General features: G+C 45.1%; 1 protein-coding gene across 2 annotated transcripts in view; it reads right to left on the bottom strand.

Moving 5' to 3' along the window:
• TLCD4 (TLC domain containing 4) overlaps positions 1-19,612 on the bottom strand; it is a 59,077-nt gene that overhangs the window by 27,025 nt on the left and 12,440 nt on the right. For both annotated transcript variants that reach the window (XM_040406612.1, XM_040406613.1), the window contains exon 2: positions 8,409-8,569. In XM_040406612.1, the coding sequence (XP_040262546.1) occupies positions 8,409-8,563 (155 nt within the window). In that variant the 5' untranslated portion in view covers positions 8,564-8,569. The remainder of the gene's footprint in view (positions 1-8,408; positions 8,570-19,612) is intronic.

Genomic DNA, 19,612 nt, shown 5'->3' with positions numbered 1-19,612 from the left:
GGTGTCCCGTGTGAGGGCCGGAAAGGATGCGGGTGCGTTGCGGGAAAACGCGTGATTTTTCCGCGCAAGTGCAAAGCGTTTTAATGCGTTTTGCACGCACGTGAGAAAAAATCGGCATGTTTGGTACCCTGACCCGAACCTCTTCACAGAAGTTCGGGTTTGGGATCGCTGTTGTGTACATTTTTGTATTTTCCCTTATAACATGGTTGTAAGGGAAAATAATAGCATTCTTAATACAGAATGCTAAGTAAATTAGGGATGGAGGGGTTAAAAAATAAAATAAAAAAAGAATTAAACTCACCTCATCCACTTGTTGGCGCTGCCCGGCTTCTCTTCTTCTTTGATGACCTGGGAGGAAAAGGACCTTTGGTGAGGTCACTGCACTCATCACATGGTCCATCACCATGGTGATGGACCATGTGATGTGCGCAGTGATGTCACCAAAGGTCCTTTTCCTCCCAGGTCATCAAAGAAGAAGAGAAGCCGGGCAGCGCCAACAAGTAGATGAGGTGAGTTTAATTCTTTTTTTATTTATTTTTTTAACCCCTCCATCCCTAATTTACTTAGCATTCTGTATTAAGAATGCTATTATTTTCCCTTACAACCATGTTATAAGGGAAAATAATAATGATCGGGTCTCCATCCCGATCGTCTCCTAGTAACCATGTGTGAAAATCGCACCGCATCCGCACTTGCTTGCGATTTTCACGCAGCCCCATTCACTTCTATGGGGCCTGCCTTACATGAAAAACGCACAATATAGAGCATGCTGCGATTTTCACACAACGCACAAGTGATGCGTGGAAAATCACCGCTCATGTGCACAGCCCCATAGAAATGAATGGGTCCGGATTCAGTGTGGGTGCAATGCGTTAACCTCGCGCATTGTACCCGCGCGGAAAACTCGCCCGTGTGAAAGAGGCCTAAGGGCTCTTTCACACGAGTGGATACCGTGCGGGTAATCCGCTGCGTGGAACAGAACCAAGCCCCGCTCCGGACAGCAGAGACACGGAGCAGTAACATGATTGATAATGCTCCGTGCCTCTCTGTGATCTTTTTACTACAAAATCGCAGTGAGATAAAGTTGTCACCGTGATTTTGTAGTAAAAAGATCACGGAGCCTTATCAATCATGTTAATGCTCCGTGTCTCTGCTGTCCAGAGCGGGGCTTGGCTCTTTTTCACGCAGCGGATTACCCGCACGGTATCCGCTCGTGTGAAAGAGCCCCAAGGCCTCTTTCACACGAACGATACGGATTGGCTCCGGATGCGTTCAGTGAAACTTGCACTATTTCACAAGCAAGTTCAGTCAGTTTTGTCTGCATTGGGGGTCAGTGTTTTAGTTCTTTCCTCACGGGTGCAATCAGTTTTGATGCGTTTTTCACACGCGTGAAAAAAAAACTAAAGGTTTACAAGGAACAACATCTCCTAGCAACCATCAGTGAAAAACGCATCGCACCCGGATGCAATGCGTTTTTCACTGAAGCCCCGTTCACTTCTATGGGGCCAGGGCTGCGCGAAAAACGCAGAATATAGAACATGCTGCGATTCTCACGCAATGCAGAAATTATGCATAAAAAAAACCCGCTCATGTGCACAGACCCATTGAAACAAATGGGTCAGGGTTCAGTGCGGGTGCTATGCGTTCACTTCACGCATTGCACCTGCGGGCGAAAACTTGCTCGTGTGAAAGGGGCCTAAGGGTGCAGTTCGGACATGCATTCAGGATGCAGTTTTCAGTTTAGCAGCCTCGTTAAACCCTGGTGTTTTGCATAGTGGGAATGATTTCATTAATTTCAGCTTGCTACAATAAAAAACTACATCCAGACTGCAAGTCAGAACTGCATTGGGCGCCATCACCCTAAGCCAAGCTAGAAAAATAAGAGAGCGCGCAACAATTAACAAATGGGGCGCAAGACTTCTGCTCCAGAATTCTGTAGAATGGATCGTGCCAGAACCTTGGGTAACAGGATGCCAGTAGTCTTCTGAATTCAGCTCGTTACAAGTTACACTAATTATGTGGATGAAACATCCAAAGTCGATTCCCATAATACTTCGTTTGAATAGCGCTGCGTACAGTATTAATATGTATTGGCTCAGAAGAGCCAAAGTTATTATTTTGCGAGACTTCTCATAATAACTTCATAAATTAATCTCTACTGTAAAAAAACTGAACTCGGGTTCGGTTCCAAGTGGTACCTTCTGGGGAAAGCAGTCGAGGAACTGGTTTGATATCATAGATGGGAATATAATTAATTATGATATTGGTTAAAGCCTAAGGATATGGACAATTCTTTTATGATTGCATTTTACTCATTTTGGGCTAAAATTATTTTCATTGAAAATGTTGAGCCCTTTTTGAGATACAAGGGTTAAAAAAATCAGTCTATTTGCCAAATGTCGTTCCTGAGTTCTGCCATAGCTCAAGTGAAGACTTATCTCTGATCTCCTGACCTTAAACACTCAGTTATCAAACTGGTAGGAATATAGCCTAAGGCTACTTTCACACCTGCGTTCGGTGCGGATCCATCTTGTATCTGCACAGACGGATCCGCACCAATAATGCAAACGCTTGTATCCGTTCAGAACGGATCCGTTTGCATTATTCTTTTAATAAAAGGTCCAAGTCAAATCGGATCCGTCTTGACTTTCATTGAAAGTCAATGGGGGACGGATCCGTTTTCAATTGCACCATATTGTGTCAGTGAAAAACGGATCCGTCCCCATCGACTTACATTGTAAGTCAGGACGCTGACTGGAACAGAGAGCAAACACATCCAAACTGATCCATTCAGAATGCTTTGGGGCTGAACTGATCCGTTTTGGGCCGCTTGTGAGAGCCCTGAACGGATCTCACAAACGGACCCAGAAACGCCAGTGAGTAACGCTGGGTTCACACCTGAGAGTATTCTGTATGCGCTTTTTACAGGTGTTTTTATCGGGCGTTTACATACGCGCGATGAAACAAGCAAACGCCCATTTAGGCGCGTTCCCGCTAATCTATGTGCGGGAACGCGCGACAATACGCCCCAAAGAAGCTCCTGTACTTCTTGGGGCGTAGGGCGTTTTACAGCGCGTTCGTACGCACTGTAAAATGCTCAGGTGAGAACCATGCCCATAGGGAATCATTGGTTTTTGCCTGTTGAGCGTTTTACAGCGCGTAGGAACGCACTGTAAAACGCTCAGGTGTGAACCCAGCCTTAGTGTTTATGAAGTCGGGAGATCAGAGATAAGACTCCACTTGAGCTTTGACGTCAGTCTGCAAATAGACAGATTTTTTTTAACCCTTGTATCTCAAAAAAGGCTGAACAATTGCAATTAAGACCAATTGAAAAAAGATTTTTAGTCCAAAACGAGTCGAATGCAAATCATAAAAAAATTGCCCCCGAAGGTGTCCATAGAAAAACACATCTGCAATCAGAAGTTCTGTCAATTATTGGAGGCAATAACTCGAGGCACAGAAATAACAAATTATTAATTGCTGCCGTGAAATATGTGATTTTTCTGCTTTCTAACCCACAAGAATCTAGCTTCAGGACCTCCTATACAACGGGCTCCTTTCTTTCAGCTCAGCATCACAAAGAGCCACATTAACTTGCAAAGTTGCCAAGACAGAAGGGAAAAGCTACTTTAAAATTCCCAAAGGCACATCATGTTACACTCAGAGATACCAGTCTGTGAAATTCTAAGCTGCAATGTATTTGTGCATTGCAGGGATAGCAGGGCCCGGAAATGGCTTGTTATAACACTTCGGAAGTTCCCAGAAACATCCCATATGGCGACATAGGCCCATGTTGTCAGTCAGTGCTAATTGTGCAGTAGTCACAATCTAGCAGACAACATAATTTGAGGACCTGACGCAGAGTAAAAAGGCCCCAGACATTTCAATGAATCAGAAAGATGCAATAGTGTGATTGTGCTGAGGTATGTCATCTGCACTCGCTTAACCGCTGTTACACTTTCCCAAGGGCTGGTGCACAGACCAGGGGGTTGGCTCTTCTTTGGACCACCATCACTGACCCCTTCTGCTGCTTCTCTCAGCTTTTCCTCTGTCACTTTGGTCATACTGGTTGTCACTGGATGTTGGTTGTCACTGTTGCCATCGCTTACACTTATCTCGTTGGCAGGGCCATCTCATCTTTTTCAGCTGTCTTCTGCTGCTTCAGTTGCACATATCTGGAGAGGATGACTCCCTCTCCTCCCAAACCACGGCACTGCAGGTCATTTCTTACTCATGCCGTCATCTTCAGGTCACAACAGCTGCAGTGGCTGCAGCTCTCAGTCCCAAGACATGGACTTGCTTCAGGCTTATTCTTCTTCGCTTGGCCGGCTGCCTTTCTACTTTAGCATACCCCCAGCAGGGTGCACGCTGCTCCTGGTGCTACTGCACCTTTTTCTACATGCACAAGTGCCATGCATACCACTTTAACCTGGCTATGGGATGTCAGCTGTGTTTCAGCAGAACTAAACCACTTGAGTAGTAGACATGCAGGAAGAAGGCCTACAGGCTGTATTCTAGTTTACGTGCTGCAGCAGGCCATGACTAGCACTCACCACCAGCTGGAGGGCTCACAGCCGCACCAAGAGATGATGGCACCCGCCAGGTGCTTTATTCAGCCATACCTACTGCCCCTTTAGTGGGTGATGCACTAGCCGTACCACCAATGGTCGGCACTTCTCTTCACTGCAGCTCCTGGCCCAGAGCCTTCTGATGCCAACACCTCCTTTGTAGGACGAGCTTTGGGCCCCACCTGACTAGCTGATCCTTCTGAAATCGTCTGGTTCCACTGACATTTAGCTAGTGCGCATAGCCAGATTTAGGTCCCTGTGTAGAATATTCAGGTAGTCCCATAGATGCTGGGCTTGAGATTAAATGGTTTGTGGTAAGAGGCTATAAGTGCCAGGCACAATGTAGTAAAACCACCAAAAAGGCCACCCTCTATCAGTCAAGGGCTTCTGTCAAAGAGTCACTTTAGCGAAACAGGCCGACCTGTTACATGTGCGCAGGTCAGCAGAAGCTAGCAGTCTTCTGCCCATCCCCACCTGTGGCTTTATTTCTGAGAAAACTGAACTTGTAATATACGCAAATTAGCTTGTAGGAGCAACGGGGGCGTTACCGTTACACCTAGAGGCTCAGCTCTCTCTGCAACAGCCGTGCCCTCTGCACTTTGATTGACAGGACCAGGCAGTGTAAACGTCACCATGCCTGACCCTTGACTCCCCTAGTCTTGTGTCTTTGCCAAAAGAAAGCCTCTATGTCTATGGCCTGTATTGCTGACTGGGAGGATTACAGATGGTAGCCATTGTTCTGCCCTACTGGCTCCAACCAGTTTTACTAACCTTTGTATAAGATAAATTGCACCATCCTGTATTAAGGTATTATTACACCAGCAGATGTCATAGAAACCACAATACAAATCGAAGATGTAGCGTCTTGTTAGCGACGAAAATTCCGCTTTTTATAAACATTGATAATCATTCGTATTTGCGGTGGTTACTTGTTTGATTTAAATCGTTCCTTGTTATTACATTTAAAGATGGTGGACAGAAGCTTGGTCAAGAGGGTGGTATGAGATGGTTAGTGAGTAGATGACTCCATATACAAACAGATCTATTAATGAGGAGCGATCATTTTTTAGCATGCTGAAAGATCACAATGGATGAGAAACGTGACGGGGCAGGGCATAGCATTGTGACGGGGCAGGGCATAGCATTGTGACGGGGCAGAGCTTAGCATTGTGACGGGGCAGAGCTTAGCATTGTGACGGGGCAGAGCTTAGCATTGTGACGGGGCAGAGCTTAGCATTGTGACGGGGCAGAGCTTAGCATTGTGACGGGGCAGAGCTTAGCATTGTGACGGGGCAGAGCATAGCATTGTGACGGGGCAGAGCATAGCATTGTGACGGGGCAGAGCATAGCATTGTGACGGGGCAGAGCATAGCATTGTGACGGGGCAGAGCTTAGCATTGTGACGGGGCAGAGCTTAGCATTGTGACGGGGCAGAGCTTAGCATTGTGACGGGGCAGAGCTTAGCATTGTGACGGGGCAGAGCATAGCATTGTGACGGGGCAGAGCTTAGCATTGTGACGGGGCAGAGCTTAGCAATGTGACGGGGCAGACCTTAGCAATGTGACGGGGCAGACCTTAGCATTGTGACGGGGCAGACCTTAGCAGTGTGACGGGGCAGAGCTTAGCATTGTGACGGGGCAGAGCTTAGCAATATGACGGGGCAGACCTTAGCATTGTGACGGGGCAGACCTTAGCAGTGTGACGGGGCAGAGCTTAGCAGTGTGACGGGGCAGAGCTTAGCATTGTGACGGAGCAGAGCATAGCATTGTCATGGGGCAGAGCATAGCATTGTCATGGGGCAGAGCTTTGCATTGTGACAGAGAGGAGCTTAGCGGTGTGATAGGTGCCCATAGATATAACTTTGCTTGGGGCCCCAGAAATGCCACACCTGCCCCTATGTGCAAAAGGTCCAATTCTGCACAAGAGAGTGCACAACTTCACAAATGAGCTTTACTTATGTTGCACATGCACACGGCCATATCCATTTTGCGGTCTGCAAATTGTGAATCTGCAAAATACAGATGAGGTCTGTGTTGCATTCTTATTTTTTTGCGCACGCATTGACATTATTGGGTCCGCATTTTGCTGACAAGTACAGGAAATGTTCTATCTTCTTGCAGACCGGACAAACGTATGCGGAAAGCATGGGGATCATCGGTGTGCTTTCAGCATCCATAGGTCAGTTCCGCAAAAAGACATACTAGGTCCGCAAAATGCAAACCACGGACCTACTGAATACAATGGGTTTGCAAATAAAATGCAGACGGCACATGGACCGCGTCCGTATTTTGCGGATCTGCGATTTGCACATACAGTCGTGTGCATGCGGCCTAAGTTACATCTACATAAAACTAAAGGACGCGTTAATTAAGATCGGCGTTTTAGACAGCGGTCTTAATAAAGCCCTAAACTGGCGGTGGTAGGCGCCGGCATCTCCTTAACTTCGACGTATCCGGTGCCAGTTCTAAATGTAAGACAGCTTCTGAGCGGTCTTACATTTAGACCATTTTCTACGCCTAAAATGGTAAATGAGAGGGGCCAGCAGGCCCGTCCCCTTCCGCGCCGAAGTTGCAGATAGCACCACAACAAATCGTTGCACCGCCGTCTGCGCCTGAGATATGCCTAATATAGGCGTATTTCAGTATAATAAATGACCCCCTAAGTTTCCATAATGCAAAACAGCAGAGCATTTCTGCTGCCAATGAGCCAGCAATCAACTTGACAGACGCTTGTGCGGCCTATGACACCTCCTTGGCTATCAAACATCTATAGTACATTTTATAATAATGGGGCATCAATCAAACATCACACAGTGAGCTAATAAATCCAGATTTAGGCCTCTTTCACACGGGCGTTGCGGGAAAAGGTGTGGGTGCGTTGCGGGAACATGCACGATTTTTCCGCGCGAGTGCAAAAAATTGTAATGCGTTTTGCACTCGCGTGAGAAAAATTGCGCATGTTTGGTACCCAAACCCAAACTTCTTCACAGAAGTTCGGGCTTGGGATCGGTGTTCTGTAGATTGAATACAGAATGCATAGTAAAATTGGGCTGGAGGGGTTAAAAAAAAATGTTAAAAAAATTTAACTCACCTTAGTCCACTTGCTCGCGCAGCCGGCATCTCTTCTGTCTCCTTCTTTGCTGATTGCAGGAAAAGGACCTGTGGTGACGTCACTCCGGTCATCACATGGTCCATCACATGATCCATCACCATGGTGAAAGATCATGTGACGGACCATGTGATGACCGAAGTGACGTCACCACAGGTCCTTTTCCTGCAATCAGCAAAGAAGGAGACAGAAGAGATGCCGGCTGCGCAAGCAAGTGGATTAAGGCGAGTTTAATTATTATAAAAAATAATTTAACCCCTCCAGCCCTATTTTACTATGCATTCTGTATTAAGAATGCTATTATTTTCCCTTATAACCATGTTATAAGGGAAAATAATAATGATCTGGTCCCCATCACGATCGTCTCCTAGCAACCGTGCGTGAAAATCGCACCGCATCCGCACTTGCTTGCGATTTTCACGCAACCCAATTCATTTCTACGGGGCCTGCGTTACGTGAAAAACGCACAAAGAGGAGCATGCTGCGATTTTCACGCAACGCACAAGTGATGCGTGAAAATCACCGCTCGTGTGCACAGCCCCACAGAAATGAATGGGTCGGGATTCAGTGCGGGTGCAATGCGTTCAACTCACGCAGAGCATCCGCGCGGAATACTCGCCCGTGCGAAAGGGGCCTTAGAGGTTTATGAATTGTTCTGAAACGTCACACTTAGTGAACACGGTTCTACGTGATACGTCACCAGTCCTCCCAGCTCCTCTCCCCCAGTTGTACCTGGAATTCCATTCAATCTTCTGCTTTTCACTGAGCTTGGTGAAGCCGCGAGTAAAACGCGTTGAGAGGCGATAGCTTCCTACGTGAAACAGGAACTGGGAGATGGCGAAGCTTGTTGCAGAGATGCACAGTGTCAGCGGGCTGAAATTAGGCATGGTAACCTAGAGGAGAAAGAGATGAAGTCAGGCGTGCTTCAGATTTAGAATATGCTTAGCTTTGACTTTACGGCGGACATTACTTCCAGTGCCAGCAGAGCATTTCTATAGAGCAGTCCTGTGAAATGCTGCATTGTTGACACTCCTTGACACATTAACTTATTGCCTTGAACGGAGCCAGCATATCTGAAGGAGGGATTGATTAGACATACGGTGGATTGATTTACCTTACCAAAATAGCAAGCGATTCATTGCAGATATTGTATTAACCAGATACACAAATATGCAGTCGCTGGAGACTCGCAATATCTTACTGAAGGATTTAGTCTTGATCACACTTCTCTAAGAAGAAGGGATACAGACATTTAAAGGGGATGTGTCATCAGAAAATGATCACCTTTTTATGTTATTTATATGTTGTTGTTTTTTATTTTCTGTATATATCTATATTAAAAAAAAAATAATAACCCTACAGTTTTCACACAGTGGCCACTAAGCCTAATACTAGCTGCCAATTCTTGGTCTGTACAGATTACTTTTCACCAGTCATCTCCTTATCACATGCAGGATTACAATGACAGATAACATGTCTGTATAGATAACACTGGATCTGCATTCACAGTAGGCGATATCACAGCTTATCTACTCCCTCCTGACCTCTGCATAGATCACACAGCATGCCTAGAAAACTTTCCCATAGATGTCGGTGAGGTTCCCTCCTGACCATTGTGTCTATGGCCCGGGGTCGGCTGTTGAAAAGCATATCAGCCCCCATAATCGCGGTTCAAGGTTTTAAAAATAATAATAAATACAATCATAACTTAACTAGATGAAAAAAATATAGGCGACATATTCCTGCACACGACCGTTTTTTTTCCCTGTTTACTGGCCTTTTTTTGCGGTCCGTATACGGAACCATTCATTTCAATGGTTCCGCAAAGAAAAACGGAATGTACCCCGTATGCATTCCGTTTCCGTATTTCCGTTCCGTTTAAAGATAGAACATGTCCTATCCAATTATTGCCCGCAAATCACGTTCCGTGGCTCCATTCAAGTCAATTAGTCCGCAAAAAAACGGAACACATACGGAAATGCATCCGTATGTCTTCCGTTTCCGTTCCGTTTTTTGCGGAACCATCTATTGAAAATGTTATGCCCAGCCCAATTTTATATATGTAATTACTGTATACTGTATATGCCATACGGAAAAACGAAATGGAAAAACGGAACAGAAACGGAAACACAACGGAAACAAAAAACGGAACAATGGATCCGTGAAAAACGGACCGCAAAACACTGAAAAAGCCATACGGTCGTGGGCAGGAGGCCTTTGAGGGGTTGCCTCACATCAGTAAGTGGCATTTATCATGTAGAGAAAGTTAATACAAGGCGCTTCCTAATGTATAGCGATTATCCATATTGCCTCCTTTGCTGGCTGGATTCATTTTTTCATCACATTATACACTGCTCGTATCCAGGGGTTACAACCACCCTGCAATCCAGCAGCAGTGGTCGTGCTTGTACACTATAAGAAAAAGGGCTGGTCCAAGGGCGTAGCTATAGGGGCTGCAGAGGTAGCAGTCGCTACCGGGCTCAGGAGCCTGAGGGGCCCAAAGACCCTTGTGACACATAAAAAGACACTGGCATTATAGAAAGTGCATGCTGGTCAAGTTACCCCTCTGGCTGGAAGGAAGGGGTTAGGCCAAGAATTTGGCATGGCGGGGGTGAGGTTTTTGCCTCAGGCACCATGAAGGCTATGTGCTTTCCTGCCCGTGACCACAAAGCAATGAGGGAAGGGGGGGCCCAAGCTGAACTCTAGCACCAGGGCCCCTGAGCCCATAGCTACGCCCCTGGGCCGGTCTATGTGCACTCTCACAGTCCCGGCCACCAGAGAGGCCGGCCCTTTTTCTTATAATGAGCAAGCATGACCACCACTGCTGGATTGCGGGGTGGTCGTAACCATGAAAACGGGCAGTGTATAATATGATGGAAAAATTAATCCAGCCATCAAAGGAAGCAATATGGATAATAGCAATACATTAGTAAGAGCCTCGTATTACCTCTGTCTGCATGATATGATGCCATTTGCTGAGGTGAGACAACCCCTTGAAATCAGATGTCTCTCATTTATCGACATAGGCGATGCAACTTTCTTGTATTTTGTGGGTTTTTTATGTTAGAAAGTTTTTATGCCACGGACACTTATGGAGTACCAGTGTCATACATGTCTGATAGATGGGGGTCCCAACTCACCTGCTGGAAGAACAGGGGTCCTCATCCCACCACCTCCTTCAGTCAGCCATTGATAAACACTGTAGGTTGATGTTCATGGGACGCCCACTTAGGGTGGGTTCACATCACGTTACAGTGGCGTCCGTTCACCATAGAGTTCCATTGTAAAAAAAAAAAAGTATACTTTTTTCCCAGGATTGTGCAGGATACAAGAATGTGGGGTGCTGCGTTTACGTGATGTGAACCATCCCTTATAGACAGTTACTATGTACCCCACAGATACATTACAAAAAACAATTGCAAACTGCTACTGTTTTTTTAACCCCTTACGCAAATAATGTGCGGATTGCAGGGCTGGCTGTGGATATCACCAAGGTTGCAATCTATGGCTGAATTCTAATCAAAACAAGACAAACATTGGCAAAAAGAGATCCTTCCGCTGCACCCTGCCTTCTAATCTACCTGCAGAGATTAGCGCTGTCCAGGAAACATTGTTTGAAAGCAGGAGCGGCTCTTTAATCCACTCACCAGAGAAGAAGCTGCGAAGGATAGAAATACACACACATTTGGTGAACGCATGGCGCAACTGGGTTTCACAATCGCATTTAAATAAAGTTCAGCAGCATCTGTCCCATGAGACTACAGCTTCCATAAAATAGAGCGGTCACAAATGAGACAAATGTGGCTTTCCTGTGTTCTTGCCCTTCTTGCCCCCAAAGTATCCAACTATACAACTGTATGCAAAAAAAAAGAACTATAGACCCAAAAATGTCACCTTTTGGTATACAACTGACAATTTTTTTAAAGAAAATTGTCAGTTGTATACCAAAAGGTGACATTTTTGGGTCTATAGTTCTTATTTATTTATTTTTTTGCATGCCTGTCTCATATGTTGCCATATGCTAAAAAACTGAATCCAGACTAAGACCTCCTGCACACGAACGTGTGCTTCCCGTTGCCGTATTGCGGATGCGGACCTATTCACTTGAATGGGTCCGCAAATCCGGAGATGCTGAATGGTGCCGAACGGAAGCGCGGAACGGAACCCTACGGAAGCACTACGGAGTCCTATCTTTTTGCGGAACAGCCGGATCGCGGCACCATTAAAGTGAATGGGTCTGTGATCCGCTGTGGCTGCCCCGCGGTGGGCGTTCATGCATTTCGGTCCTCAATTTGCGGGCCGCAGCACGGCCACGGGGAGCACACGTTCGTGTGCAAGAGGCCTAAAACCGATAAAAACCAATGTCAAAAAGACACTTCAAACTTTTGCTCCATAAAAACTTTTGAGTTATGAGACTCTGATACTTTTCACTGATCTGTTGCTTTACCCTGGAAAAAAAGTACTTTTAATCCATATGCAAATGAGTAACTAAGTGCACTGAGGGCAGGCCCAAGACACTCTGTGCACCCTTGCTCCTTCTTCCTCTACCAGCTTTGTCTCTTTCTTGATGGACAGAGCCAGGTGTAACGACTAAGCAGGAACCTGACCCTGTCATTCAAGAAGGAGATGCAGGGGCTGGCAGAGGAAGTAGGAGGAGCAAGAGTGCACAGAGTGGCTTGAGACCGCCCTCAGTGCACTTAGCTGCTCATTTGCATATGGATTAAAAGTACTTTTTCTCCAGAATGAAGCAACAGATCACTAAGTAAAAGGTATCATTACGTTCAGCTGAGCTAGTCCTATAAGACACTAGGCGACATTTACTAAGCATGTTGCACCAGAATTATGGCATAAAATGTGCCAAAAAGAATGGCATTTTGATTTGCCCCAAATATATCAGCAGTATTTTCAGAATTTTCACCATAAAGAATGCATCATGCCAGAAATAAGTTATAATTGACAAAGTGGGTGGGGCTATGAAATTGGCATATATTACGCCTCATTATTAATTGTTCCAGACAATTACACCAGCTGATGTGGTGGTTTTTTTGTGTAAAAAGTCGCATTTATGGCAGAAAGATGCAACTTTTTGTCAAAAAGTCACATTTAGGGAAAAAAAAGCAACTCGTCGTGGGAACAAGTGATAGGTAAGTATTAACCAGTAGGATACCAGCGCTCTGATCAGCTGCACGGGTCCAGCAGTCACAGATAGCTGGACCCTTGCTGTATGCGCTGGCATCGGTGAAAACACCGATGCCTGCGCATTAACCCTTGCACTGCCGCGGTCAGCGCTGACCGCGGCACGTGTGGTATCCTGCCGGGTGCTGTGTGGCCATCGGGTCCCCGCACTGCTGTGACAGGGACCAGATGGCAGGGAAGGCAGCTCGATGCCATCTTTAGGCATCGTGGCTGCCTTCCGTGAGAGCCTGTGAGATCCAGAACCTGGATGTTCTTTTAAAAAATAGGGAAAAAAAGAAAAGTAGACACTTTATATGCCCCCTGTAAAAAAAAAAAAAAAAATGCCAAAACAGACATTTTTTTTCCACCTTGCCTCACAAAAAGTTTAATACCAAGCGATCAAAAAGTCTTATGTACCACAAAATGGTACCAATCAAAAAATCAAAAAAATGATCCCCCACATAAGACAATAAAAACCCATAAAACCAATCCATCACCCATAAAAACCAATCCATCAAAATCTGCGCTGCAAAAGCCATATGGCGCTCCTTCCTTTCTGAGTCCTGCCATGTGCCCCCACAGCAGTTTACCACCACATATGGGTGTTGCCGTATTCAGGAGAAAATGGGTAACAAATAATGCGGTGCTTTTCCTCCTGTTCACCCTTGTGAAAATGAAAAATTTGGGGCTAAAGCAACATTTTATTGGAAGAAACCTGCAAAATCTGCCTCCAAAATCCATATTGCGCTCCTTTCCTTATGAACACTGCCACGTGCCCATAGAGCAGTTTACCACATATGGGGTATTTCTGTAAACTACAGAATCAGAGTAATATATATTGAGGTTTATTTTGCTGTTAACCCTTGCTGTGTTGCAAGAAAAAAATTTATTAACAAAAAATCTACCAAAAAAGTGAAATTTTGAAATTTCACCTCCATTTTCCATTAATTCTTGTGGAGCACCGCAAGGGTTAACAAAGTTTGTAACATCAGTTTTGAATAATTTGAGGGGTATAGTTTCTAAAATGGGGTCATTTATGGGCGGTTTCCATTACGTAAGCCCCTCAAAATCACTTTATAAGTGAATTGGTGCTTAAAAAAATGGTTTTGGAAATTTTGTTGAAAATTAGAAAAATAGCTTCTAAACTTCTAAGCTTTCTAACGTCCTAAAAAAATAAAATTACATTTACAAAATGATGCCAACATAAATAAGACATATGGGGAATGTCGATTGATACTTCATAAAATGGTTATTACTATCTGTCTTAAAAGTAGAGAAATCGAAATTTAGAAAAGTGTTAATTTTTCTAAATTTTTGTTAAGTTTTGGATTATTTTATAAATAAAGGTGAAATATATCGACTCAAATTTACCACTTTCATGAAGTACAATGTTTCATGAGAAAACAATCTCAGAATGACTTGGATAAGTAAAAGTGTTATAACCACATAAAGTGACATGTCAGATTTGCAAAAATCGGCCTGGGATTTAAGGTGAAAAGTGGCCCGGTACTGAAAGGGTTAAAACAGGCCGCGTTTATTTTTATGTATAATAAATGAGCTAAACAACAGGGTTTTGTCAATAAATTGACATTCACCAAAAACATCCTGAGTCCGAGACAAAAGTCGCCATTTACCAGTGGAAATGTCGCAAATGTGTTTCAAAAGTCACAAGAGCGGTCTGGCAGGGTTGGCTGAAATGGCGCATGTCTGTTTAAATTTTTTTTTGTGCTATTGGAGTTAAAATGTTGCAAATGAAGAGAAGTAGGCCGATAATCAAGTTTATATTTAAAAAAGTCACATTTCAAAAGTGTCGTGCGCCTTTTAATATATGAAGTAAAACAAATAACCACTTTTGATTTGTAATGTTAGCAATTTTTTGGCACAAATTATCCCATTATTGATAAATGTCTCCCACTGTGTCTGGTTTAATGGTGACGTTCCTGGTGACAGACTCCCTTTAAAACTGGGGATATTCATTATTTTCTACAATCCGATATTCATGGGGCCTGCCAGACAGTCCTGAGAGAGTACAGGGAACCTGTCATGTCAAACATGGTGTCTAAACTGCGGGCAGCAGGTTATAGAGCAGGAGGAGCGGAGCAGAATGATATATAGTTATATGGGAAAAGATTCAGTAGAACTTGTATTTCATTCATTCATTTATATTCCTGCTCATTCTGGGCTTTGAAGTCCAGGAGGCGGTCCTATCAGTGATTGACATCTCTCTCTGTATACAGTCATAGAGAGCAGGCTGTCAATCAGTGATAGGACCGCCTCCAGGACTTCAATCAGTGATTGTATACACAGTCATAGAGGGCAGTCTGTCAATGACTGATAGGACCGCCTCCTGGACTTCAATCAGTGATTGTATACACAGTCAGAGGGCAGGCTGTCAGTCAGTGATAGGACCGCCTCCTGGACTTCAATCAGTGATTGTATACACAGTCAGAGGGCAGGCTGTCAGTCAGTGATAGGACCGCCTCCTGGACTTCAATCAGTGATTGTATACACAATCATAGAGGGCAGGCTGTCAATCACTGATAGGACCGCCTCCTGGACTTCAATCAGTGATTGTATACACAGTCATAGAGGGCAGTCTGTCAATGACTGATAGGACCGCCTCCTGGACTTCAAAGCCCAGAACCAGCAACTTCTACTGAATCTTTTCCAACAACACAATATATCAATCCGCTCAGCTCCTCCTGCTCTATACGTTTCAGCGAGAATTAATTAAAAATTAAAGGTCAGATTCTTACCTGCCGTTCCTAGGTACAAGCTACAAAGCCACACTGCTCCATTACTGGATTGTTAACTGGAGGGATCCCATTTATAATTATTTATCATATGATCGCTAGAACGGAAACCCTGGAGCAGAATGTATGATTTAGGAAACACCGACGGGCAGTCTGATACGTCAGGCTGTGTCAATATTAGTTAGGATTTCATTCTGCGTGCATGATTTATGAATATGATGTATTTACTATTACGGAAAACACAACAAATTAATCATTCTATCAAACTGCAGTGAATCAATCCAGCCATCAAAGTACATTTCAACACCTCTCATCAGCCTTGTCCGTCACTGTCACATTGAAGGACGCAGTTTCGACATGATGCGCTCTACGGTGCTTTATATTTAGGTTTAGTAAAAGCCCTCTGTCTGTAATTATGGATCTTATGCTGGATGATGAGAACTGGAGGCAATCAGGAAACCTCTGCTATAATGAGTAGATCTATTATTAATAGGCCATTAGAAACCATGGCTAAATGAAGTGGATTGCTGAGTTATACCCATCCCAGACATCGTTAGGATATGCCAGCAATGTCAGACTGGTGCGGGTCCCACCTCTGAAACCTACTCCTATCTCCAGAAAGGGGTCCCCAAAGCGAAGTAGAGCGCACCGCACTTGTACGGCCTGCTCTCCATTCACTTCTATGGGAGTTCCGAAAATAGCAGAGCGAGCACCCTTGGCAGGGGCGGACTGGGAACTTAAAAGTGGCCCTGGAAAAAACGAAAAGTGGCCCCATGTTGTAGTCGGGAGCAAACTGATAGATGGCAGAGCCAACATTTGCAGCACAAGATACCACCCAAGCAGAGATAAATACCACAGTGCATCACAAAAATACCTCTCTAGGAGAAGTTGATTGCGCTGGACAGCACCACGCTGTGTCCTCCGATTCTAGTTGCCTCAGGGTAGCAAGAGAGCAGCAGTAGCTGTCAGCCAGGTACATAGGTACTTGACGCTCCCAGCTCTAGGCACATCAGATCATTATTTGGCTAGCAGCCATTCAGGCAGCCCCCCTTGACATCGGCACAGTGGAAAGGTCTGGGTCTATGGCGAGTCCATCATTGGCGCTCAGCTATGTTTGGAAGTCCCATGGCGGTGAATGGAAGGTAATTGGAAGGCAAACTGATTTTATCCTGCTGTGGACACTTTTTGGCATATTTTACATATATTAGAGCTACTTTTTTCAAGATAAACACTAAGTTTCTGTCTAAAATCTTCATTCCTTCAGTCACTTTCAGACCTCCTTATATCAGTTTGTAATCTACTCCTAGTTTCAGCCTCTTCTGTGTCCATGTTGGATGTACTACACACATCTATGTGATTGCCCCCTTCCCTGCAAACTACCTTGTGTGCACAGTCCTATCTAGAGCCTGTGTACGCTGCCCCCCTGGATGCTTCCTGTCACGCTTCGGTGTGGAAGGCAAACACCACACTGAGCATAGGAGGGAAGAGGGAAACAGGGAATCAGGCCTGAGAACTAGGGAAGGAAGATGGACACCTCCTAGTGAAAACCCTAACCAGAATCCTGCCTGACTACCAGTGTGAACAGAACCCAAAAGGTAGGTAAGTTCATACACAGGAATACCTAGAGTCCCTATCTAGCCCTATAGGACCCTGGTACTAATGGCAGGGACGAGACTACCTGTCAGGGCCGTTTTTAATATGGATTGGACCCTGGGCAAAAATTTACTTGGACCCCCTGGATCCCGCCTTCCCACACCTTAGCAGGCAATCACGCCCTCCACCACAACACACAAAAAATCCACACACCTGGTAGAGTCCAGTGAATGACTGTAAATACTTCCAGTTCTGAAGACTCCAGCGGCTCAGGATCAGTGCTCTGGGCAGCTGGGCTCAGGCTGGAAGTGGGCACCGCTCTGCAGGAAGGAGACCGGGGCTCGGCTCACCCTAGTGTTACAGTGCACCCCACAGTATGCAGTATAGCACCCTATAGTATACAGCAACCCACAGTATGCAGTATAGCACCCTATAGTATACAGCACCACACAGTATGCAGTATAGCACCCCACACTATACAGTACCCCACAGTATATAGTATAGCAGCCCACAGTATACAGCAGCCCACAGTATACAGCACCCCACAGTATACAACAGCTCACAGTATACAGTAGAGCAGTATAGCACCTCACCGTATACAGCACCCCAAACTATACACGATACAGCAGCCCACAGTATACAGCCCCCTACAGTATACAGTACAGCAGTATAGCACTCCACAATATACAGCACCCACAGTATACAGTATACAGCCCCCACAGTATACAGTACAGCAGTATAGCACTCCACACTATACAGCCCCCACAGTATTCAGTATACAGCCCCCCACACTATACAGCCCCCCACACTATACAGTACAGCAGTATAGCACTCCACAATATACAGCACCCATAGTATACAGCCCCCCACAGTATACAGCCCCCCACAGTATACAGCCCCCAACACTATACAGAGCCCCACTATACAGTCGTTTACAGTATATTAGCATAACAGCCCTTGTCACCTTTTTCTGATGTAATCTTCACAAAAAAAGCTCCACGGTTAAGGCAAACTTCTACAGCAACACTCCTGGTAGAAAGGACTTTGATGACCTCATAGCCATGTGACCAGTAATATTGCTAGGTTACTGGTTACATGGTGATGATGTCATCTAAGGTCCTAGAGAATCACAGCTCTCTCAGTACGCTGCCTGGAGTGCCGGCAGGCACGGCATGGCAGCACCCCCTGTGTAGCTGACAGCCTGACACCCGGGGCAGTGGCTAACAGGGCTCAAGAGGCAGCTGCCTTGGGCCCCCCAGGAGCAACTGGGCTCGGGGCAGCTGCCCCTTTTGCCCATTGTTAAAGACGGCCCTGCTACCTGTTCCTCCAAAAGGAAGGACGAACAGGAGTCTCCTTCAGACCTAATACAAACAATAGGGAACTGCAACATACAGAACCCAAACAAAATATAAAAGGGAAAGGAAAGACTTTAAAGGGGCTACAGAAGCACCAGGAACTCAGCCAAGATCCAACCACAAACAATCCACAGGCACAGAAGCTATAAACCGCACAGCATTGTGGGAGAAGCAACTATAAATAAGGAAGGTTAAATGACCACATAATCAACACCTGGAGGCAAGTGGTGTGGCCATTACCAGAAACAACACAGACACCTATAGATCCACAAGGAAAACCTGTCCGATCAAACCACGTGTTGCCAGTCTCACAGATCTCCTGCCACTCACTGTCACTGGGACATCCATATGTCTCGGTACGTCCATGATACTTCCCCTCTCCACACTCTGATCTGCCATGTAAAACATTCTCCCCCTCCCTGCTGCTATCCGTAACAGTGAGAGAAGGGACAGAGAAAGAGCGTTCTGATGAATTTATGTCAGATTCAGCAGCACCGCCAGTTAGGTGAAGGACATACACACACACTGCAGAAGCAAAATGGTAAGACATTTTTAATGATGACAAATTAGAAAGTTGCTTAATTTTGCATTCAGGAAGTAAATGAGCACAAGTAAAAAAGTAAAAGCAAAATTGTCAATAACCTTTAAAGAGCGTTCCTGAGAAATTGGTTTCAGCATTCCCGGAAAAAAAAGACTTTTATTATTAATGAAAATTACTGATTCAGTACACCAAGCAGTGTGGCCAACACTCGAAAACTACCTTTTGGTGCAATAAAGCCCTCATTTGTATACAGTAAATAATAAAAGTATTTTTTCTTAGGATGGCTGCAACCAATTTTCACAAAGCAGGTATCATTTTAATCAGCAAGATAAACCCTACGAGGCGGTTTGCCTGGTTTAATAGAGTTGATCCTGCTGGCTAATGCTTTTTAAAGATGCTTTGCAGACCTGTAAACTTATCTGAGCCAAATCATAGCACTGGAAAGAATTATAGATAGCTTAAACCACCCCAGTTCAGTTGCCTTTTTTCAGCCTCTGAATGTTAAGAATGTTTCTACTG

The sequence above is a fragment of the Bufo bufo genome, chromosome 9, assembly GCF_905171765.1.
Source record: "Bufo bufo chromosome 9, aBufBuf1.1, whole genome shotgun sequence".
Classification (NCBI taxonomy): Eukaryota; Metazoa; Chordata; class Amphibia; order Anura; family Bufonidae; genus Bufo; species Bufo bufo.
Note: the sequence above shows the minus strand (reverse complement) of the source record. Positions and strands in the feature narration are given on the sequence as shown.